Source organism: Anomaloglossus baeobatrachus, chromosome 10 (assembly GCF_048569485.1).
Source record: "Anomaloglossus baeobatrachus isolate aAnoBae1 chromosome 10, aAnoBae1.hap1, whole genome shotgun sequence".
NCBI classification, from domain to species: Eukaryota; Metazoa; Chordata; class Amphibia; order Anura; family Aromobatidae; genus Anomaloglossus; species Anomaloglossus baeobatrachus.
The window spans coordinates 145922634-145947009 of record NC_134362.1 but is presented as its reverse complement, the minus strand read 5'-3'; the positions used below and the strand labels follow the sequence as shown (position 1 = coordinate 145947009).

Here is a 24376-nt window from a genome sequence, read left to right as displayed (position 1 = left end):
GAAATAAAGTGTAATCAGTGATGACCATTTTAGGGACTGTGCTTGCCCCTGCTGTGTCCTCCCTTCAAGCTGTGTACTGTGCGATCTGCACAGTAACAGCGTACAGTCTGTTGTTGGCTCAGATCAGTAATCAGCTGGCAACCGAATGGTGTCAATACCCAATATGCAGGAGGCGAGTGACGTCACTAGTCTCCTCCTCGCTAGGTATGATGACACTGCTCTGTGGCTGGCTGATTATTACTTTTCTCAGAATTGAGCGTACTCTGTCACTGCGATAATCACACAGTGCACAGCTCGGAGAGAAATACAAATCAGAGACAAGCACAGCACCTGAAACGAGTGTCACTGATGATGCTTCATGCCAGGGAGGGTGCAAAGGCTGTGACAGTGACCGCAGTCTCTGCTCCCTGATCTGATGACGCTTTGTTTGAGTATCACAATATGCACTGGGTTTCTCAAACAAATCGTCATCAAACAAGAAATAGAAAAAAAAAATACAATAGCAGTTAGATAGTGTAGTTATGGAATGGTAGGGAAGTTTTAATACAACTATAATAGAAAACAGTTTAAATTATGGCACTAAATAAATAGGAATTCAGATGGAAATTTAGTCTGACTTTGGACCACCCCTTTAAGGCCTCCATACATTAGACTAATGTCGTCCGAATCCAAGAGTATCAACAAGTTCAGCTAACAGTCTAACCTGTGGGGGAAATGTCGATTGCACACGTCCGATTTCAGACTGCCAATCGCATTGTCCTCCTGGAGATAAACTGTCAGCCGACATGTTAGTCAGCCTTTTAATAGAGAAACCGGGAGAGCACAGCCAAATGAGCACTGGGAGAATCGGCTGAGATGGCTGCTGGTCGAACAATTGACCAAAGCATTGTCCAGCCATCAAATGTGTACGGCCGGCTTTAATCACACGTCAGTATTTCATCCGTACATGCAAGCCAAACTCCGGAGTGGTATCAACAACTGGAAAAACTATAACGGAGATTTGTAAATAGGATTTTGCTGGTGTCAATACTGCTGAAGTCATTTACAGTGTTTTTGGTGAAGGTCCCTCTGCTGGGCTCAGTCCCAGCGTCCGCTCACGACAGCACCAGGGAAGAAGAAGAAGGGAATTTTGTTTACTTACCGTAAATTCCTTTTCTTCTAGCTCCAATTGGGAGACCCAGACAGTGGGTGTATAGCTACTGCCTCTGGAGGCCGCACAAAGAACTACACTTAAAAGTGTAAGGCCCCTCCCCTTCTGGCTATACACCCTCCCGTAGGAGTACAGATTCCTCAGTTTTAGTACCAAAGCAAGAAGGAGGAAAGCCAATAACAGTTTCAAAAACAAATTCAATCCGATAACTAGATCGGAGAACTTAAGAAACAACGTGAACAACATGTGCACCCGAAAAAAACGAAACCCTAAAAACAGATAGGGCGGGTGCTGGGTCTCCCAATTGGAGCTAGAAGAAAAGGAATTTACGGTAAGTAAACAAAATTCCCTTCTTCTTTTTCGCTCCTAATTGGGAGACCCAGACAGTGGGACGTCCAAAAGCAGTCCCTGGGTGGGTAAAAAGATACCACATGAACGGGCTGTCATACAGCCTCTTCCTACAGGTGGGCCACCGCCGCCTGGAGGACCTGTCTACCTAGGCTGGCGTCTGCCGAAGCGTAGGTATGCACCTGATAGTGTTTGGTAAACGTGTGCAGACTCGACCAGGTAGCCGCCTGGCACACTTGCTGAGCCGTAGCCTGATGCCTCAACGCCCAGGACGCACCAACGGCTCTGGTAGAATGGGCCTTCAGTCCAGATGGAATCTGAAGCCCAGCAGAACGGTATGTGTGAAGAATTGGTTCCTTGATCCACCGCGCCAGGGTGGATTTGGAAGCTTGCGATCCCTTATGCTGACCAGCGACTAGGACAAAGAGCGCATCCGAACGGCGTAGAGGCGCCGTGCGAGAAATGTAAATCCTGAGTGCTCTCACCAGGTCCAACAGATGTAAACCCTTTTCAAATTGGTGAACTGGATGCGGACACAAAGATGGCAAAGTGATATCCTGATTGAGATGAAAGGAAGAAACCACCTTGGGAGAAAACTCTGGAATTGGACGCAGTACTACCTTGTCTTGGTGAAATACCAGGAAGGGAGATTTGCAAGATAACGCCGCCAGCTCGGACACTCTTCGAAGAGACGTGACCGCTACAAGAAAAACTACCTTTTGTGAAAGCCGAGAAAGGGGAACCTCTTTCAAAGGCTCGAAAGGCGGCTTTTGAAGAGCAAGGAGAACCTTGTTCAGATCCCAGGGTTCCAATGGCCGTCTGTAAGGAGGAACGATATGACAAACTCCTTGGAGAAACGTGCGTACTTTAGAAAGCTGTGCCAAGCGCTTCTGAAAGAATACGGATAACGCGGAGACTTGACCCTTAAGCGAGCTAAGGGACAAACCTTTTTCCAACCCAGACTGCAGGAAGGAAAGAAAAATTGGCAATGCAAATGGCCAGGGAGAAAACCCTTGAGCCAAGCACCACGCTAAGAATATCTTCCACGTCCTGTGATAGATCTTAGCTGAGGATGGTTTTCTAGCCTGTCTCATTGTGGCAACAACTCCCTGAGATAAACCTGAGGCCGCTAGGATCCAGGACTCAATGGCCACACAGTCAGGTTCAGGGCCGCAGAATTCAGATGGAAAAACGGCCCTTGAGACAGCAGATCTGGACGGTCTGGTAGTGCCCACGGTTGGCCTACCGTGAGATGCCACAGATCCGGGTACCACGACCTTCTTGGCCAATTTGGAGCGACGAGTATGGCTCGCTGGCAGTCGGACTTGATTTTCCGGAGAACTCTGGGTAACAATGCTAGAGGTGGGAACACATAGGGGAGTCGGAATTGCGACCAATCCTGAACCAACGCGTCTGCCGCCAGCGCTCGGTGATCGTGAGACCGTGCCATGAAAACTGGGACCTTGTTGTTGTGCCGTGACGCCATCAGATCGACGTCCGGCGACCCCCAGCGGCAACAGATCTGTTGAAACACGTCCGGGTGAAGGGACCATTCTCCTGCGTCCATGCCCTGGCGACTGAGAAAGTCTGCTTCCCAGTTTTCCACGCCTGGGATTACGCCACCGCCGTGGAATTGTCCGACTGAATCCGAATCTGCTTGCCTTCCAGCCATTGTTGGAAGGCACGCAGGGCAAGATAGATTGCTCTGATTTCCAGAACATTGATCTGCAAGGTGGACTCTTCCTGAGTCCACGTCCCCTGAGCCCTGTGGTGGAGAAACACCGCTCCCCACCCTGATAGGCTCGCATCTGTCGTGACCACTGCCCAGGACGGGGGAAGGAACGACTTTCCCTGTGACAATGAGTTGGGGAGAAGCCACCAACGTAGAGAGTCCTTGGCAGTCTGAGAGAGGGAGACAGTCCTGTCGAGGGACGTCGAATTCCCATCCCATTGGCGCAGAATGTCCCATTGGAGAGGGCGCAGATGAAACTGCGCGAACGGGACTGCCTCCATTGCTGCTACCATCTTTCCTAGGAAATGCATGAGGCGCCTCAGTGAATGCGACTGGCTCTGAAGAAGAGATTGCACTCCAGTCCGTAGCGAGCACTGCTTGTCCAGTGGAAGCCTCACTATCGCTGATAGAGTATGAAACTCCATGCCAAGATAAGTCAGAGATTGGGTCGGGGTTAGATGAGACTTTGGAAAGTTGATAATCCACCCGAAAGTCTGGAGAGTGTCTAGCGCCACCTTCAGACTGTGTTGGCATGCTTCTTGAGAGGATGCCTTTATAAGCAGGTCGTCTAGGTACGGGATGACCGAGTGACCCTGCGAGTGCAGAACAGCTACTACTGCTGCCATGACTTTGGTGAAGACCCGGGGGGCTGTTGCCAGACCGAAGGGTAACGCTACGAACTGTAGGTGCTCGTCGTGTATGACGAAGCGTAGGAAACGCTGATGCTCTGGTGCAATCGGCACGTGGAGATACGCATCTTTGATGTCTATTGATGCTAGAAAATCTCCCTGAGACATTGAGGCTATGACGGAGCGTAGGGATTCCATCCGGAACCTCCTGACTTTTACGTGTCTGTTGAGCAACTTCAGATCCAGGACGGGACGATACGATCCGTCCTTTTTTGGGACCACAAACAGATTGGAGTAAAAACCGTGACCCTGTTCCTGAAGAGGGACGGAGGTCACCACTCCTTCCGCCTTTAGAGCGGCCACCGCCTGCAACAGAGCATCGGCTCGGTCTGGTGGTGGAGAAGTTCTGAAGAAACGAGTTGGCGGACGAGAACCGAACTCTATCCTGTACCCGTGAGATAGAATATCTCTCACCCAACGGTCTTTGACATTTGCTAGCCAAATGTCGCCAAAGTGGGACAGCCTCCCACCGACCGCGGGTGTGGGCATCGGAGACCGCAAGTCAGGAGGACGTCGTTTTGGCAACGGTTCCTCCGGCTGGTCTTTTTGGGCGTGACTGAGACCTCCAAGAATTTGAACGTCTCTGGTCCTTTTGAGTCTTTTTTGACGAGGCGAATTGGGACCTGCCCTGTCCTCGAAAGGACCGATAACCAGACTGACCCCTCCTCTGTTGGGGCTTGTTTTGTCTGTGTTGCGGTAAGGAAGAGTCCTTACCCTTGGAGTGTTTGATGATTTCATCCAAACGCTCTCCAAACAATCGGTCACGAGAAAAAGGCAAATTGGTTAAGCACTTCTTGGAATGAGAATCTGCTTTCCAATGTCTCAACCACAGAGCCCTACGCAAAACAACTGAGTTGGCTGACGCCACTGCCGTGCGGCTTGTAGCGTCAAGAACAGCATTAATCGCGTACGACGCGAATGCCGCCATTTGCGAGGTCAATGGTGCTACCTGCGGGGCAAATGCACGTGTGACTGAGTCGACTCGCGCAAGCCCGGCCGTGATAGCTTGGAGTGCCCATACGGCCGCAAAAGAAGGCGCTAATGACGCTCCAATCGCTTCATAGATGGATTTCAGCCAGAGCTCCATCTGCCTGTCAGTGGCATCTTTAAGTGCCGCTCCATCTTCAACAGCAACCAAGGATCTGGCTGCAAGCCTGGAAATTGGAGGATCCACTTTTGGACACTGGGTCCAACCCTTGACCACTTCAGAGGGAAAAGGGTAGCGTGTATCTTTAAGTCGTTTAGGAAAACGCCTTTCAGGATAAGCGTGGGGTTTCTGGATTGCGTCTCTGAAGTCAGCGTGGTCCAGAAAAGTGCTTAATGTACGCTTAGGGTATCTGAAATGGATTCTCTCGTGCTGCGAAGCTGACTCCTCTACAGGAGGAGCTGGTGGGGAAATATTCAACATCTTATTGATGTTAAATATAAGATCATTAACTATGGCGTCACCATCTGGTGTATCTAGATTGAGAGCGGTCCCAGGATCAGAATCCTGATCAGTTAAGTCCGCCTCATCACCCATAGATTCATCCCGCTGGGATCCAGACCATGGAGATGAATGTGAAGGCCCGTCATAACGAGCCCGCTTAGGCTGCCCGGGGCCATCGTCCGAGTCAGAGTCTTCACCCTGAGGTGTAGATGCCCGTCCCGGAGCTAGGAGCTGAGGGGGACCAGGGGGCAATACATGCACAGTGTCCGTGGTCTGAAGTACAGGCCTAGCTCGCAATGTGTCAAGAATTTGTGACATAGTGAGAGACATTCTGTCAGCAAAAGCTGCAAACTCAGTCCCTGTCACCTGGACAGCATTCACAGGTGGTACACCCTGGGACACGTCCAGCCGAGGTCCCGACTGTGCAAGCGCCGCAGGGGCCGAGCACTGCACACAATGGGGGTCCGTGGAGCCTGCCGGTAGAAAAGTCCCACATGCGGTGCAGGAAGCATACAATGTCTGTGCCTTGGCACCCTTGCGTTTTACGGGCGACATGCTGCTGGCTCTCTGCATGTGAGAGAGTCTATAGCCAAAGGGCGACCAGCGCTATGCAATACCAAGTATTTGTAGCCACAAAATACTAAGGATACTACGAGCACAAGAGGGGGTGAGCCCACTGGGCTGCTTACCGCCCGCTGAACAGCGGGTAAGAGGCTGCAGAATGCCTTGTCTGGGTCTCCCCGGCTCCCCTCTGCAGCTCAGCGTGTCAGTAAGGATGGCTGCAGGCTTCTGTGGAGAGGGGCGGTCCGTGGGAGTTCCCAAACAAAAGTGCGGGAACAGTGTCCCCTCTGTGCTGACTGTGAGGGCTGGAGTATGTAAAAACGACTCCAGCCCTCAGCGCTGATGCACTGGCCAGCGTCCCGCCCCTCTCCTGACTGGCAGGTCTGTGGGCGGGAACGAACGAACGCAGGCCGCAAAAGCCGGGGACTCGAGTTATCAGCGCGGCCGCCGTAAAAGCGCGGGCCGCGCTGAAGTCCCCGGCGCACCGCAAGTGCCAGCCGCGCCGCTGTTCAAGCGGCCGGCGCGACCGAGTTCTAGCGTGGGCAGCGTCCCGCCCCTCTCCTGACTGGCAGGTCTGGGGGCGGGAACGAAAGGAAGCAGGCCGCAAAAGCCGGGGACTGTAGTTATCAGCGCGGCCGCCGTAAAAGCGCAGGCCGCGCTGAAGTCCCCGGCGCACTACAAGTGCCAGCCGCGCCGCAGTCCCAGCGGCCGGCGCGGACTATTTCCATAAATGTGCCTGCTTCAGCAAAGCTGAATGAGGCCATGGCACAGGCGCCGCAGCGCTGATGTCCCCCGGCGCACTACAACACCCAGCATGCTGCGGTGTGAGCGCCAGATACACGGGGACACAGAGTACCTTGAGGAAGCAGGGCCATGTCCCTGATGTACTCCGCTCCATCCAGCATCTTCTCCAGGGGCTGTAGATGGAGCACGGTCTCTGTGCCTGGAGACCGGTAAATCCCACTTCACCCAGAGCCCTGTAAAAAGGGATGGGGAAGGAATCAGCATGTGGGCTCCTGCCGCCGTACCCGCAATGGGTACCTCAACCTTACAAACACCTCCGACATAAGTGGGGTGAGAAGGGAGCATGCTGGGAGTCTGTATAGACCCTCTTTTCTTCCATCCGACATAGTCAGCAGCTGCTGCTGACTAAGAACAATGGAGCTATGCGTGCGTGTCTGACCTCCTTGCGCACAAAGCTAAAACTGAGGAATCTGTACTCCTACGGGAGGGTGTATAGCCAGAAGGGGAGGGGCCTTACACTTTTAAGTGTAGTTCTTTGTGCGGCCTCCAGAGGCAGTAGCTATACACCCACTGTCTGGGTCTCCCAATTAGGAGCGAAAAAGAAATGCTGTTGCTGCTTCAATTAAATTGCTCAGGTTAATAAATTATGCATATCAGATAATGGAAACCTTGTTAACGGTCTTGTTATTACCTGAGTGCGACCTGTGGGCGGTGTACCCGCAGGCTCTAGGTCTCTGCAGTGCGACTTCATCTCCTGCCTCTGCCGCTGGTGCATTATGTATTCATAAGTGCTAAGTTTATTCCACACTGAAATACAAAGACAAAACACAATCACAACCTCGACTTTTAATGTACATATATCTATATAGGCTTGCCGAAAGCTCCAATTAATAAACATAATTCTAATTCCACAATGTATTTGGCTTTTAAAAAATGTATGCACTATTTTAGAAAACACATCTAAGCCACCATGGCAAACAAGAAAATAAAGGGTTAACGGCTGCGGGTAAAAAAATAATTTAACATGCCAGTGGTTAAAGGGAATCTGCCAGCAGGATTTTGCTATCTCATCTGAGAGCAGCATGATGTAGAGACAGAGATCCTGATTCCAACGATGTAGGACTTAGATTACTGGATGCAGCTGTTCTGACACAATCAGAATTTTTAGCTTTAGTCATGTAGCAGAGCTGAGAGAGCTGCCCCGTCCCACACCAGGATCTCAGTAGTGATTGTACATTAAAAGTGAGGTGTCAATCAGAGAATTCGGCGTGTCAGACTGCAATTCACATTTTCACTCTTACATATAGCTATTGGATTTTTCAAGTCAGTATTCACACAGCAGTTTCTGCTATTTCATGTATTCCCCTTACATAGTCACTGGTGTGCATACCTTATCTCCCCATAGTGATGTTTTTTTAGGTTTTTGCACCCAGTTCAGACTTAGAATGGTGTTCCAAACGTTATTCCTTATTGTTAGTAGTTTTTCGTTTGTGAACCCTCCCCACTCACACCTATTGCCAATCCATATCATACGCATATATAGCCTGGGTCTCAGCTTCCCATACACGGTAAGTTTTTTAACTGCATGAGAGGACACACACAAGCTAGGGACCCCAACATAGAGAAATACTTTGGCGTAGTGTTGGGGCTCTATTGCATTGATCAATTCAGTAGCTAAATTTCTATTTATTCATATGTTCATGGCAGTAATGCAGAATCCATTTTTCACATTTTCACTCTTACATATAGCTATTGGATTTTTCAAGTCAGTATTCACACAGCAGTTTCTGCTATTTCATGTATTCCCCTTACATAGTCACTGGTGTGCATACCTTATCTCCCCATAGACTGCCATTCTTGTGACATTGTAGTCCGAGCAATGAGAAGTCCAGCTTGCGTTCTAGCAAATACGCAACAAATTGGACCTTGACAAGACAGGCATCCCTGAATTCTGTGTTAACCCTTGCAGCATGCTGGCTTCAGCTTACATAGCTAAAACCTGACAGATGATTACCTTTAACTTTAGCAATTCAATTTGAACTGAGATTTACTCTGTAATCTAAATTCTTCAGTCATTTTCAGATGCTCTGATAAAAAGTTGGCAGTCTGATCCAAAATGTACATTTTATTCTTATGGAAGTGTCTGTCCTAGTAATATAGGGTGGATGTGAGCTATGTGTGTATCCAGGGTGCGGCTATATGTCAGCACAGCTTCTATCTTACACCAGTATGGTCTTAATGTGCTTTCTCTTATCCCTATAACTTCTTTTCTCTGCCCTCTCTGAAACTGAAGTTACTTTCTCCCCTCTCCACACATTGGGAGGTTTATGTAGAATTCCACTCCTCACTATGCTGCTCTCTCCGACACAAGAACAAGGGAGATGGGAGCACAGCAAGACCTCATAACTAAAATCAGGAGCCCTGATGGATTTGTAACATGTTATAAAGCACTGAGCTTGAGAAAGTACGTGTGTGTGTGTGTGTGTGTGGTACCGAGCTCCTGAGCATGGTAGTGTTCGTGCATAATATATACAGTATATGCACACATATATATGTAACTCCCTACGGGGCCTCAGGGGGTACTCGTCACCAGGCCAGTGTTTTTTATGGGGTTGCTGTGACTGGCCTGACCCGGCTCCGTGGCCCCGTCGGATACATGTAAAGGACAAACAAGTGGGTGTAAAATGTAAAGAGGGATGGAAGAAGGGCGAAGGGTCGCTGGGAAGCGTGTCACCGGTTGCACCCTCTGGTGCCAGTTGCACCGCTGTTAGCCATTTGTGACTTACGGAGGTAGATGTGAAAGCAGAGCAGTTGTCCTATCAGCAGAATAGTAATGAGCCCCATCACTGAGACCAGAGCCGCCAGGCCCAGAATAACAGACGCTTGGGTTTCCACTGGGGCTGAAGGCAGGAACACAAACCACACATCCGAAAGGTTCCAGAAGGCTGGAAAACATGAACGATCAAGGTCATCATCTGACAACACAACTAGATACAGTGATACACAACATGTGCAAAGACAGTACACATTATATAAATTAATATAAGTGATGTAAACCTGAAAAAAGGTCATTATACACATTACAGCCCAAAGTGCAGGCTGTAAAGCCAGAGGTTCTAGCTTACGGCAGATCCTTGCACCTCTCAGGGGGGAAAGAGGCTGGAGCCCACCATTAGCAAGCTTCTTTCAATAGAAAAGGTTAAGTGGCTTCACTGATCATTGTTTTGGTCATTATGACCTATATGCAGTAAAAGGGGATTTACACCTGGTAATGTAAAACATGCAGTGCCTTAACCCCTTAAGGACGAAACCAGTTTTGTACTTAATGCCAAGGCCATTTTTTGCAATTTTGACCAGTGTCACTTTATAAGGATATAACTCTGGAACGCTTCAATGGATCCCGGTGATTCTGAGACTGTTTTTTCGTGACATATTGGGCTTCATGTTAGAGGTAAATTTAGGATGATATTTTTTTATTTTATTTGTGAAAAAATCTGAAATTTGACAAATTTTGCAATTTTTAAACTTTTAATTTTTATGCCCATAAACCAGAGAGTTATGTCACACTAAATAGTTAATAAATAACATTTCCCACTTGTCTACTTTAGATCAGCGCAATTTTTGAAACAAAATTTTTTGGGGTTAGGAAGTTAGAAGGGTTCAAAGTTCATCAGCAATTTGCCATTTTTTCAACAAAATTTACAAAACCATTTTTTTAGGGACCACATCCCATTTGAAGTGACTTTGAGAGGCCTAGGTGACAGAAAAAGTGACACCATTCTAAAACCCGCACCCCTCAAGGTACTCAAAACCACATCCAAGAAGTTTATTAACCCTTCAGGTGCTTCACAGGAACTAAAGTAAAGTAATGTGGAATGAAAAAAAATAAAAATTAATATTTTACCTAAAAATGTTGCTTTAGCACTAATTTTCTTAGTTTTTCATGAGGTAACACCAAAAATTGGACCCCACACTTTGTTACCCACTTTCTTATGAGCGCGCCGATACCCCACATGTGGTCAGAAACCTTTGTTTGGGTAAATAGGAGAGCTTGGAACGAAAAGAGCAATATTTTAATTTTGGAAAGCAAAATTGGCTGAAACAGATTGCGGGCACCATGTTGCATTTACAGATCCCCTAAGGTACCTATACAGCAGGAACCCCCCTCAAGTGACCCCATTTTGGAAACTAGACCCCTTAAGGCTTCTAGCGAGGGGTATAGAGAGCATTTTGGACCCACAGGTACTTCACAGATTTTGATAACGTTACGTTGTCATATTGAAAATTGTCATTTTTTTCTCAAAAATGTTGCTTTAGCATCAATTCTCTCACTTTTTCAAGAGGTAATTCCAAAAATTTGACCCAAATGTTTGTTACCCACTTTTTTATGAGCGCGGTGATACCTCACATGTGGTCTGAAACCTTCGTTTGGACAAATGGGAAGGCTTGGAACAGAAGGAGTAATATTTGAATTTTGGAAAGGAAATTTGGCTGAAAAAGATTGCGGGCACCATGTCGCATTTGGAGGACCCCTAAGGTACGTAAAAAGCAAAAATCCTCCACAAGTGACCCCATATTGGAAACTAGGCCTCTCAAGGAATTTATCTAGATGTTTGGTGAGTACCCTGAACCCCCAGGGGCTTCACAGAAGTTTATAACGTTGAGCCATGAAAATAAAAAAAATAAAATTTTACCACAAAATTGTTACTTCAACCAGGTAGATTTTTTTTCACAAGGGTAACAGGAAAAAAAAATCACCATGACATTTATTGTGCAATTTCTCCTAAGTTTGGTGATATCTTATATGTGGTGGAAATCAACTATTTGGGCACACGGCAGGTCTTGGAAGGGAAGGAGTGCAATTTGACTGCAAAATTGGCTGGAATCAATAGCGGACACCATGTTGCATTAGGAGAGCCCCTGAGGTGCCTAAGCAGTGGAGTTCCCCCACAAGCGACCCCATTCTGGAAAATAGACCCCTCAAGGAATTTATCTAGATGTTTGGCGAGTACCCTGAACCCCCAGGTGCTTCACAGAAGAAGGGAATTTTGTTACTTACCGTAAATTCCTTTTCTTCTAGCTCTTATTGGGAGACCCAGACGATTGGGGTATAGCTACTGCCCTCTGGAGGCCACACAAAGCACTACATTAAAAGTGCAAGGCCCCTCCCCCTCTGGCTATACCCCCCCGTGGTATCACGGGTTCTCCAGTTTTAGTGCCAAAGCAAGAAGGAGGAAGCCAATAACTGGTTTAAACAAATTAACTCCGAATAACATCGGAGAACTGAAAAACCGTTCAACATGAACAACATGTGTACCCGCAAACAACAAAAAACATCCCGAAGGACAACAGGGCGGGTGCTGGGTCTCCCAATAAGAGCTAGAAGAAAAGGAATTTACGGTAAGTAACAAAATTCCCTTCTTCTTCAGCGCTCTATTGGGAGACCCAGACGATTGGGACGTCCAAAAGCTGTCCCTGGGTGGGTAAATAAATACCTCATGTTAGAGCTGCAAAACAGCCCTCCCCTACGGGGGTGTCACTGCCGCCTGCAGGACTCTTCTACCTAAGCTGGCATCCGCTGAAGCATAGGTATGCACCTGATAATGCTTGGTGAAAGTGTGCAGACTGGACCAGGTAGCTGCCTGGCACACCTGTTGAGCCGAAGCCTGGTGACGTAATGCCCAGGACGCACCCACGGCTCTGGTTGAGTGGGCTTTTAGCCCTGAAGGAACCGGAAGCCCCGCAGAACGGTAGGCCTCTAGAATTGGTTCTTTGATCCATCGAGCCAGGGTGGCTTTAGAAGCCTGCAACCCCTTGCGCGGACCAGCGACAAGGACGAAAAGTGCATCGGCACGGCGTATGGGCGCCGTGCGGGAAATGTAGATTCTGAGTGCTCTCACCAGATCTAGCAAACGTAAGGCCTTTTCATACCGGTGAACCGGATGAGGGCAAAAAGAAGGCAAGGAAATATCCTGATTAAGATGAAAAGAGGATACGACCTTAGGGAGAAACTCCGGAATGGGGCGCAGCACAACCTTGTCCTGGTGGAACACCAGGAAGGGAGCCTTAGATGACAGAGCTGCCAGCTCAGACACTCGCCGAAGCGATGTGATTGCAACAAGAAACGCCACTTTCTGCGACAGCCGAGAAAAGGAAACTTCCTTCAGAGGCTCGAAGGGCGGTTTCTGGAGAGCAACTAGTACCCTGTTCAGATCCCATGGATCTAACGGTCGCTTGTACGGGGGCACAATATGACAGACCCCCTGCAGGAACGTGCGCACCTTAGGAAGACGTGCTAGACGCTTCTGAAAAAACACGGATAGTGCCGAAACTTGCCCTTTAAGGGAGCTGAGCGACAAGCCCTTTTCTAACCCCGATTGCAGGAAGGAAAGAAACTTGGGCAATGCAAATGGCCAGGGAGACACTCCCTGAGCAGAGCACCAGGACAAGAAAATCTTCCACGTTCTGTGGTAGATCTTAGCCGAATTCGACTTTCTAGCTTGTCTCATTGTGGCAATGACTCCCTGAGATAATCCAGCAGATGCTAGGATCCAGGACTCAATGGCCACACAGTCAGGTTCAGGGCCGCAGAATTCTGATGGAAAAACGGCCCTTGGGACAGTAAGTCTGGTCGGTCTGGCAGTGACCACGGTCGACCGATCGTGAGATGCCACAGATCCGGATACCACGACCTCCTCGGCCAGTCTGGAGCGACGAGTATGACGCGGCTGCACTCGGATCTGATCTTGCGTAGCACTCTGGGCAAGAGCGCCAGAGGCGGAAACACGTATGGGAGCTGAAACTGCGACCAATCTTGAACCAAGGCGTCTGCCGCCAGAGCTCTTTGATCGCGCGACCTCGCCATGAATGCCGGGACCTTGTTGTTGTGCCGGGATGCCATTAGGTCGACGTCCGGCACTCCCCAGCGGCGACAGATTTCCTGAAACACGTCCGGGTGAAGGGACCATTCCCCTGCGTCCATGCCCTGGCGACTGAGGAAGTCTGCTTCCCAGTTTTCTACGCCTGGGATGTGAACCGCGGATATGGTGGATGCTCTGTCCTCCACCCACATTAGAATGCGCCGGACTTCTTGGAAGGCTTGCCGACTGCGCGTCCCTCCTTGGTGGTTGATGTATGCCACCGCTGTGGAGTTGTCCGATTGGATTCGGATCTGCTTTCCTTCCAGCCACTGTTGGAAGGCCAGTAGAGCAAGATACACTGCTCTGATCTCCAGAACATTGATCTGAAGGGTGGACTCCTGCGGAGTCCACGTCCCCTGAGCCCTGTGGTGGAGAAATACTGCTCCCCACCCTGACAGACTCGCATCTGTCGTGACTACTGCCCAGGATGGAGGCAGGAAGGATCTTCCCTGAGACAATGATGTGGGAAGGAGCCACCATTGTAGAGAGTCTTTGGCCGTCTGGGAAAGCGAGACTTTCCTGTCCAGGGACGTTGACTTCCCGTCCCATTGGCGGAGAATGTCCCATTGAAGTGGGCGCAGATGAAACTGCGCAAAGGGAACTGCTTCCATGGCTGCCACCATCTTCCCTAGGAAATGCATGAGGCGCCGCAAGGGATGCAACTGGCCCTGCAGGAGAGATTGCACCCCTGTCTGTAGTGACCGCTGCTTGTCCAGCGGAAGCTTCACTATCGCTGCTAGAGTATGAAACTCCATGCCAAGATACGTTAGTGACTGAGTCGGTGATAGGATCGACTTTGGAAAGTTGATGATCCATCCGAAAGACTGTAGAGTCTCCAGCGTAGCATTCAGGCTGAGTTGGCATGCCTCCTGAGAGGGAGCCTTGACCAATAAGTCGTCTAGGTAAGGAATCACCGAGTGTCCCTGAGAGTGCAAGACTGCTACCACCGCCGCCATGATCTTGGTGAAGACCCGTGGGGCTGTCGCCAGACCAAATGGAAGAGCTACGAACTGAAAATGGTCGTCTCCTATCACAAATCGTAGAAAACGTTGATGTTCTGCAGCAATTGGCACGTGGAGATAAGCATCTTTGATGTCTATTGAGGCAAGGAAGTCTCCTCTGGACATTGAGGCAATGACAGAGCGGAGGGTTTCCATCCGGAACCTCCTGGCGTGCACATGTTTGTTGAGCCGTTTTAGGTCCAGAACAGGACGGAACGAGCCGTCCTTTTTTGGAACCACAAAGAGATTGGAGTAAAACCCTTGCCCTTGTTCCTGAGGAGGGACTGGGATAACCACTCCTTCCGCTTTTAGGGAATCCACCGCCTGCAGCAGAGCATCTGCTCGGTCTGGACGTGGGGAGGTTCTGAAGAACCGAGCTGGAGGACGAGAATTGAACTCGATTCTGTACCCGCGAGACAAAATGTCCGTCACCCACCGGTCTTTGACCTGTGACATCCAAATGCCGGAAAAGCGGGAGAGCCTGCCCCCGACCGGCGATGCGGAGGGGGGGGGCTGGAAGTCATGAGGTAGTCGCTTTGGAAGCGGTACCTCCATTTGCTTTCTTGGGGCGTGCGTGAGTCCGCCACGAATCTGAGTTTCTTTGCGTCCTCTGAGTCCCTTTGGACGAGGTAAATGGTGTCTTGCCCGAACCTCGAAAGGACTGAAACCTCTGCTGCCACTTTTTCTGCTGAGGTTTGGGTGTTCTGGGTTGTGGTAAAGAGGAGTCTTTACCCTTGGACTGCTTAATGATGTCAGCCAATGGCTCGCCAAACAGTCTCTCTCTAGACAAAGGCAAACTGGTTAAACATTTTTTGGAACCAGCATCTGCTTTCCAGTCCTTTAACCACAAGGCTCTGCGCAAAACTACCGAATTGGCGGACGCCATTGAGGTGCGACTGGTAGATTCTAGGACCGCATTGATAGCGTAAGACGCAAACGCCGACATCTGCGTGGTAAGGTGCGCCACTTGCGGCACTGCTGGATGCATGATAGCATCCACTTTTGCTAAGCCAGCTGAAATAGCCTGGAGTGCCCATACGGCTGCGAATGCCGGAGCAAACGACGCGCCGATAGCTTCATAGACAGATTTTAACCAAAGGTCCATCTGTCTGTCATTGGCATCTTTAAGTGAAGCGCCATCCTCCACTGCAACTATGGATCTAGCTGCAAGTTTGGAAATCGGGGGGTCTACCTTTGGACACTGTGTCCAGCGCTTGACCACCTCAGGGGGGAAAGGGAAACGCGTATCTTTAGATCGTTTAGAGAAACGCCTTTCTGGGTGAGCGTCGTGCTTCTGGATTGATTCTCTGAAGTCAGAGTGATCTAACAAAGCACTCAATTTACGCTTAGGATAAAGGAAACGAAACTTTTCCTGCTCCGCAGCCGCCTCTTCTGCTGAAGGGGCTGGGGGAGAAATATCCAACAGCCTATTTATGGCTGAGATAAGGTCGTCTACCATGGCATCCCCATCCGGGGTATCCAGGTTGAGAGGGGTTCCAGGAGTGGATTCCTGATCACTCTCATCAGACACATCACAGGGAGACTGATTGCGCTGAGACCCTGAGCAGTGTGAAGACGTCGAGGGTCTTTCCCAGCGAGCTCGCTTAGGGTGGCTGGGGCCATCATCTGAGTCATAATCCTCGGCCTGTGAAGCCGGGGACCCCCCTGTGGGCTGGATACATTCCAAGTAAGGGGGACCTGAGGACAGAGGCCTCGCCGTGCCCAGAGACTGAGCCCCATGCATAGATTGCAAGGTCTCAAGGATTTTTGCCATAGATACAGACATATTATCTGCAAAAACTGCAAAGTCCGTCCCTGTCACCGGGGCAGAACTTACAAGCGTCTCAGCCTGGGTCGCTACCTCTCCTGACTCCGGCTGGCGAAGCAGCACCGGGTCGGAGCATTGCACACAATGGGGGTCATCAGAGCCTGCTGGTAGATTAGCCCCACATGCAGCACACGCAGTATACACAGCCCTTTTTGCCTTGGCTGCCTTGCGTTTTGAGGATGACATGTTGCTGCTTCCACAGAGCGATCTGGGATATGCAGCCAGAAGCGCACCTCACAGTGCAAGAAATACAATATCTATATATATATGTACCCAGTACACTGACACACAGTGAGGCACTAGAGGGACCAGCACAGAAAAATCGCTTACCGCCCGCTTAAAAAGCGGGTGTGTGGTCCCAGATAGCCCCTAGTCCAGGTCTCCCAGAGCCTTGCGTCCTTCCTCCAGCCAGGCATGCATGTAATGGCTGCCGGCGTCTCAGAGAGGAAGGGGGGCGGGCCCTGGGCGTTCCTGGCCAAGAGCGGGAAGCCTGCTTCCCTCTGTGCATAGTGTGAGGGCTGGAGCATGTAAATCAGGCTCCAGCCCTCGTCGCTGCTTGCGAACAGCGTCTCTCCCCTACCCTGAATGACAGGGTGGGGGCGGGAACGAAACGGAGCAGCCGGCGTCCTAGGCCCAAAAAGCCTGGGACTAAAGTTATAACCGCCGCCGCCGTAAAAGCGCGGACGGCGGATCCCCGGCGCACCACAAGTCACAGCAGCGCCGCCCGGTCCAGAGGGGGTCGGCGCTGCGTTCCCAAACAAACAATCCCCCAGTAATCTGTAGGGACACCAACTCCACGTTGCGGTCCCCGGCGCACTACAACACCCAGCCAGCCCGGAGTGTGTCTGTGCCTGCCGGGGACACAGAGTACCTGTAAGATGCAGGGCCCTGTCCCTGATCGTACTCCTGCTCCGAATCCATCAGGTTCTAATGGGTCTGTGGATGGAGCCCGGCATCAGAGCTGAGAGGCCGGCAGGATCCCACTTCCACAGAGCCCTACCAGGGGATGTGGAAGGAAAAACAGCATGTCAGGCTCCAGCCCTGTACCAGCAATAGGTACCTCAACCTTACAACACCATCCAGGGGTGAGAAGGGAGCATGCTGGGGACACTATATGTGTCCTCTTTTCTTCCATCCGAAATAGTCAGCAGCTACTGCTGACTAAAATCTGTGGAGCTATGCATGGAATGTCTGACCTCCTTCGCACACAAAGCTAAAACTGGAGAACCCGTGATACCACGGGGGGGTATAGCCAGAGGGGGAGGGGCCTTGCACTTTTAATGTAGTGCTTTGTGTGGCCTCCAGAGGGCAGTAGCTATACCCCAATCGTCTGGGTCTCCCAATAGAGCGCTGAAGAAGTTTATAATGTTGAGCTGTGAAAATAAAAAAAATACATTTTTACCACAAAATTGTTCCACAAAATTGTTACTTCAACCACATAGCTTTTTTTTTTTTTAACAAGAGTAAAAGGAAAAAAAGCAGCATAAAATTTATTGTGCAATTTCCCCTGAGTATGCTGATACCTTATGTGTGGTGGAAATCAACTGTTTAGGTGCACAGCAGGGCTCGGAAGGGAAAAAGTGCCATTTGACTGAACATTTGGCTGGAATAATTAGTGGACGCTATGTCGCATTTGGAAAGCCCCTAAGGTGCCTAAACAGTGGAGGTCCCCCACAAGTGACCCCATTCTGGAAACAAGACACCTCAAGGCTTTTATCTAGGTGTATAATGAGCATTTTGAATCCACGAATACTTCACAGAATTTGATAAGCTTAGGTTGCCATATTGAAAAAATTTTTATTTTTTTCACAGAAATGTTTCTTTAGCATCACATTTCTCACTTTTTCAAGAGGCAACAACAAAACGTGGACCCCACAGGTTGTTATCCAGTTTCTTGTGAGCGCAGATATACCCCATATGTGGCCAAAAACCTCTGTTTGGATAAATGGGAGGGCTTGGAATGGAAGGAGCACCATTTGAATTTTGGAAAAGTTGAAATAAATTGCACGCACCATGTCACATTAGCAGGGCCTCTTGGGTACCTATACATTAGAAACCCCCCACAAGTAACCCCATTTTGGAAACTGGACCCCTCAAGGATTTTATTCAGGAGTATAGTAAGCATTTTGAATCCACAGGTACTTCACAAAAATGTTGCTGTAGCAACAATATTCTCACTGTTAGGCTATGTGGCCATGATCCAGCGACACGGCATCTAGTACCCAGTGTCAGCCTTCCTGCAGAGATGTGAGTGTTGTCCACGGGAGAACGCAGCTGCCCATGCCCACGATTTGGGTTCAAGCTGCTGTGGACTTTAGTTCTATTCTACCTGCAGAGAACACTCATCTCCGCAGCATAAATTGACATGCTGAGGCTCGGGAAGCTGCACCACAGGTCAGTTTATGCTGCGGAGAAAAGAAGCACAGTCGGCATGGGATTTCTAAAAATCCTTCCACTGTGCTTCTACTGCACAATGCAGCGTTATGGATGCAGGGAAAACACTCTGCGCCCAAAACGCTGCAAACCCTGATTGTGGGCACACAGTGTAAAATGCTACAATGGATGAATGGATAGATGTCAAACATATATAACGTCCCACTCCTGCATATTCTAAGCTGGTGCCCTTTAGTGCCTTTCATGTGGCACTAAAGGGTGCCTAGCCTTGTATTTAGCCCAAAAAGAAAAAAAAGAATTAAAATAAATGACGTGGGGTCCCCCCTATTTTTGATAGCCAGCTAGGGTAAAGCAGACAGCTGTAGCCTGCAAACCACAGCTGACAGCTTCACCTTGGCTGGTAATCAATTTGGAGGGCTCCCCAAGCTTTTTTTTTTTAATTATTTATAAATAAATAATTAATTAAAAAAAACAAACGTAGGGTCCCCCCAAATTAGATCACCAGCCAAGGTGAAGCTGACAGCTGGGGTCTGGTATTCTCAGGGTGGGAAGAGCCATGGTTATTGGACTCTTCCCAGTCTAAAAATAGCAGGCCGCAGCCGCCCCACAAGTGGCGCATCCATCCGTTGCCCTGGTGCGGTGGCAAACGGGGTAATAAATGGGTTTGATACCAGATGTGTAATGTCAACTGGCATCAAGCCCAGCAATTAGTTATGTCACGGCGTCTATTTGATACCAGACATAACTAATTGACATTAATAAAAAAAAAATTAACAAAAAAAAAAAATTATTTGAAAAAACACTCCCCAAAAACATTCCCTCTTTTACCAATTTATTGAAATGAAAAAAAAAAAAAGAAAAAAATCGGGTCCCTGTTGTAATCCATTGTGAAAGTCCCGCGGCGATTCTGGACCTTCTAGAATATGAGGGGCACGTTCAGGGAATGTATCCCCCATTTTCTAGGAGTGCAAACCCTCCATTTGAGGACAGTGGGTGCAAAGAATTTGCACCCACCCTCCCCGGGTCACAGCCGCAGAGTGCGAGCAGTGAGCTAGTGTCTCTGAAGGCAAACCAGGAAGCTGAGCTGACAGCCGCGCTCTGCACGTGTGACTGGCGTGCACTGTGAAGGAAGAGGGGGCAGCGGGGGATCGGAGCTGAGACAGATACGGGGGACACCGGGGAACACCGGGTGGGAATAGGGGGTGACTTGGCAGGGCCTGGGGAGCAGTTTTCTGTCGTATGTGTCATAGCACATGCGACAGAAACCAGAGGAACAGGGTAAATGCGGCCTGCGCGCTGCTGTGCGCGCCGCCATGTTGGATTTTCGAGAGGAAGGGGGGGGGGGGGACACTTTGGCGACACCGGGGGACCGGAGAGGACCGGGGATGAGATTTATCTCCCATTTGACATGTTTGTTTATGCCAGATGGGAGATAAATGATTTTTTACCGGCGGGGTCATTTACTGTAAGGTGATCATCGGTAAACGGTGTGTACCGGTGATCACGTGAGCGGGGACCGGAAAAAACGGCCAGAATCATGATCTCCAGGGTCTCAGCTACCCCCAGCAGCCGAGACCCCGGAAATTTTCGGACTCTGGGGGGCGCTAGACCCTTTTCCGACCGCCGTTAAAAAGCAGCGGTTTGGAAGAAGTACCCTAATTTGTCGCCGTTAAAAGGCGTATCGGCGGTCGTTAAGGGGTTAAAGAGGCAACCTCAAATTAGTTTAATGGACAAGCTCAAGTAGGACATGAGGTCAAATACAGTAAAGGGGTTGTCTTATTAAAAATATTTATGGCAAATAAATAAATGTCTGAAAGAAGCAGGCCTGACCCCAGTCTGTAAATAAAGGGTGAGGGTTGTACGCAGATTAGCATGTGGAGAGGAGAGGGAAGCATCTATGTTCTCCAGGAGGGCAGAGAAGACAGGCAGAAGATAAGGAGGGAAAATCACTAAGGGTATAAAACAGATGAGAACAACGTGAGAAAAAAAATCTGATTGCTCTCGAACCCGTGTTATTCAATGATCAGTGCTGATCTGCGAGTTTTTCCTTCAGCTGTATTTGGCCTAAGGAAAAAAAATGATAGCATGTTGCAAGTGGCTGCGTATATAGGACGAGACTCACCAATGCAAGTCAATGGGAGCAAGAGGGAAAACGCATGTCACATGGACCATCTGTATGCTGACGGATAAATTTCCATTCTGTCACATAGAGAACTGTAAGTTATAAAAACATCGCATACACATGGCATATAGATGCACGGAGAAAAGGGGAAAAAAAAAAAAAAAAAAGATCGCACACTCGCTTGATATGGAATACTAAATGGATCTCCCTACTCCCACTTTTCTGTGTGAAAATGGGAGCCATTTTTTATACAGAAGTGTAAGCGAACCCCAAGAATGAAGCGGTGAGGATCCATAAGATCAGATGAAGGCGGCAAAAGTACTGGAGACAGACCTTACATCCCACGTGATATATTACTAGGAGCATAAGATAAAAGTGTGAGCTAGGAGTAGCCTGCACAGGGGATATCAGGGATAGTCTGTAAATTAATAAAAACAATCTTATTGTAAGGCAAAAGTTATTGGAACTTTTGTTTAACTAAAGGTAACACTAACATATAAAAACATATATTTATTCTAGTTAAATGGAGTCTGTGCGCCCTCCGATAGAAAACCAAGTACATTTGTAGGGTATTTAGCCCTTATAAAACTGCACCTTTGTGCTCTAATTGCTGCCTCTGTTCTTCAGAAACTCAAGTGTAACCATATACGATAATTAGGGGGCTCAGTAGGCACCCTGGGTATGGCCAAGAGGCTCACTGGGCACCCTGGGTGTGGCCAAGAGGCTCAGTAGGCACCCTGGGTGTGGCCAAGAGGCTCAGTAGGCACCCTGGGTGCGGCCAAGAGGCTCAGTAGGCACCCTGGGTGTGGCCAAGAGGCTCAGTAGGCACCCTGGGTGTGGCCAAGAGGCTCAGTAGGCACCCTGGGTGTGGCCAAGAGGCTCAGTAGGCACCCTGGGTGTGGCCAAGAGGCTCAGTAGGCACCCTGGGTGTGGCCAAGAGGCTCAGTAGGCACCCTGGGTGTGGCCAAGAGGCTCAGTAGGCACCCTGGGTGTGGCCAAGAGGCTCAGTAGGCACCCTGGGTGTGGCCAAGAGCCTCAGTAGGCACCCTGGGTGTGGCCAAGAGCCTCAGTAGGCACCCTGGGTGTGGCCAAGAGCCTCAGTAGGCACCCTGGGTGTGGCCAAGAGGCTGAGAAGGCACCCTGGGTGTGGCCAAGAGGCTCAGAAGGCACCCTGGGTGTGGCCAAGAGGCTCAGAAGGCACCCTGGGTGTGGCCAAGAGGCTCAGAAGGCACCCTGGGTGTGGCCAAGAGGCTCAGAAGGCACCCTGGGTGTGGCCAAGAGGCTCACTACGCACCCAGGGTGTAATCAAGAGGCTCAGTACGCACCCAGGGTGTAATCAAGAGGCTCAGTACGCACCCTGGGTGTGGCCAAAAGGCTCAGTACGCACCCTGGGTGTGGCCAAAAGGCTCAGTACGCACCCTGGGTGTGGCCAAAAGGCTCAGTACGCACCCTGGATGTGGCCAAAAGGCTCAGTACGCACCCTGGGTGTGGCCAAAAGGCTCAGTACGCACCCTGGGCAGGGTGGATAAAAATCTTGATTTTTTTAAAAAAATCAAAAAAATCAGATTTTTTTGATTTAAATCAGATTTTTTTGATTTAAATCATTTGATTTAAATCAGATTTTTTAATCAAGTTGTACACAAGCAAAACTTTGTATTTTTGCAAATCTAATTGTTTTACACAAATAAAAATATTAAAACAGTTGATTATGAAACCTAATAATTTTTATTTGCACTATTAAACACTCAGAATTGAACTACAGAGAGTAAGTACTTTTTAACAATAGCCTATCTCTAACGTTTGAAGTAAGCAAACATCTTCAGTGAATACATCAGTCCTTTAAAGCTGGTGTCACACTAAACGACAGCGACAACGACGTCGCTGTTACGTCACCATTTTCGGTGACGTAGCAGCGACCTTGTAAGTCGCTGTTATGATCGCTGCTTAGCTGTCAAACACAGCAGAAGCAGCGATCATAAGGTCGCTGTGCTACATGTTCAGAGAGCAGGGAGCCGCGCTTAGCGCTGGCTCCTTGCTCTCCTGCAGCACACATCGGGTTAATTAACCCGATGTGTGCTGCAGCTACATGTCACAGTGCAGAGAGCAAGGAGCCGCGACACTGCTTAGCGCTGGCTCCTTGCTCTCCTTGCTACAGTATACATCGGGTTAATTACCCGATGCATACTGCAGCCACATGTCACAGTGCAGGAGCCGGCACTGGCAGCAAGAGCGGAGGCTGGTAACCAGCGTAAACATCGGGTAACCAGGGAAAGGTCTTCCCTTGGTTACCCGATGTTTACGCTGGTTACAGCTTACCGCAGCTGCCAGTGCCGGCTCCTGATCGCTTCATTTCGTCGCTCTCTCGCTGTCACACACAGCGATGTGTGTGTCACAGCGGGAGAGTGACGACCAAAAAATGAAGCTGGACATTCAGCAACGACCGGCGACCTCACAGCAGGGGCCAGGTCGTTGCTGGATGTCACACACAGCGACAGCGATGGGACGTCGCTGCAACGTCACAGAAAATGGTGACGTAGCAGCGACGTCGTTGTCGTCGTCGTTATGTGTGACACCAGCTTTAGCCTACTGTTTATTTAGGACTTTTAATAGGAAAACCAGTTGTCCTGCTTTAGCAGTTCCTAAGCGGTTTCGGACTGTTGTGTGCACAAAACCAAATTAAGAAAACAATCTCTCTACTCCTGCGGATGAAGCCGATGCAGTCAGTAGCTGAGTAGCTAGATTTATTATCTTTGCTGGAAGAACAAGTGATTGCGACTTCCACCAGTCCAGTGGTTTTAGTTCATTAACAACGTCAAGATCTGCTGCTGGCATCTCAACAAAATGAGCCCAAATAGGGTCTCTCTTACGACCTGCTGCCATGGCTCACACAGATCACTTATGAAGTTTGATTGTTACTACAGCCTGAGCCAAGCACTGCTGATGTTACTACAGCCTGAGCCAAGTACTGCTGACTATCCAACACGTTTGGGCATGTCAACTGAATGCAGGGAAAAAGAAACTAAACCAAAACTGAAACCAAGCTAGAAGTGTGGAATTAAAGGGGCAGTATGAACAAAATGTGGAGGCTATTAATAGTTTATACAATTAAGACATGCTGCTTTTAAACACCTACCTATTGCCATATAGTAAAACAAAAAAGATTTTTACTTACTTTGGGGTCCCCCCCTCACCCTGGCGTTAGATCGTTGCCCCTAGTTTCATCCGTGTAACTATGGGCGCACATGCACACTGCTCTCACTTCTCATTTTAATCGTGATTTATATTAAAAAAAAACCTTTTGATTTAAATCAGTGATTTAAATCATGATTAAAATCATGATTTAAATCGATCCGATTTAAATAGAAAAAAATCTTTTGATTTAAATCGTGATTTAAATCATGATTTAAATCGGCGTGATTTAAATCAATCCACCCTGACCCTGGGTGTGGCCAAAAGGC

General features: G+C 49.1%; 1 protein-coding gene across 2 annotated transcripts in view; it reads right to left on the bottom strand.

The window, feature by feature from the left end:
• The window catches only part of ZDHHC1 (zDHHC palmitoyltransferase 1), a 127263-nt gene that overhangs the window by 4896 nt on the left and 97991 nt on the right, over nucleotides 1-24376 (bottom strand). For both annotated transcript variants that reach the window (XM_075325717.1, XM_075325718.1), the window contains exons 7-8: nucleotides 9440-9598; nucleotides 7345-7460 (exon numbers count right to left, since the gene is read on the bottom strand). In XM_075325717.1, the coding sequence (XP_075181832.1) occupies nucleotides 7345-7460; nucleotides 9440-9598 (275 nt within the window). The remainder of the gene's footprint in view (nucleotides 1-7344; nucleotides 7461-9439; nucleotides 9599-24376) is intronic.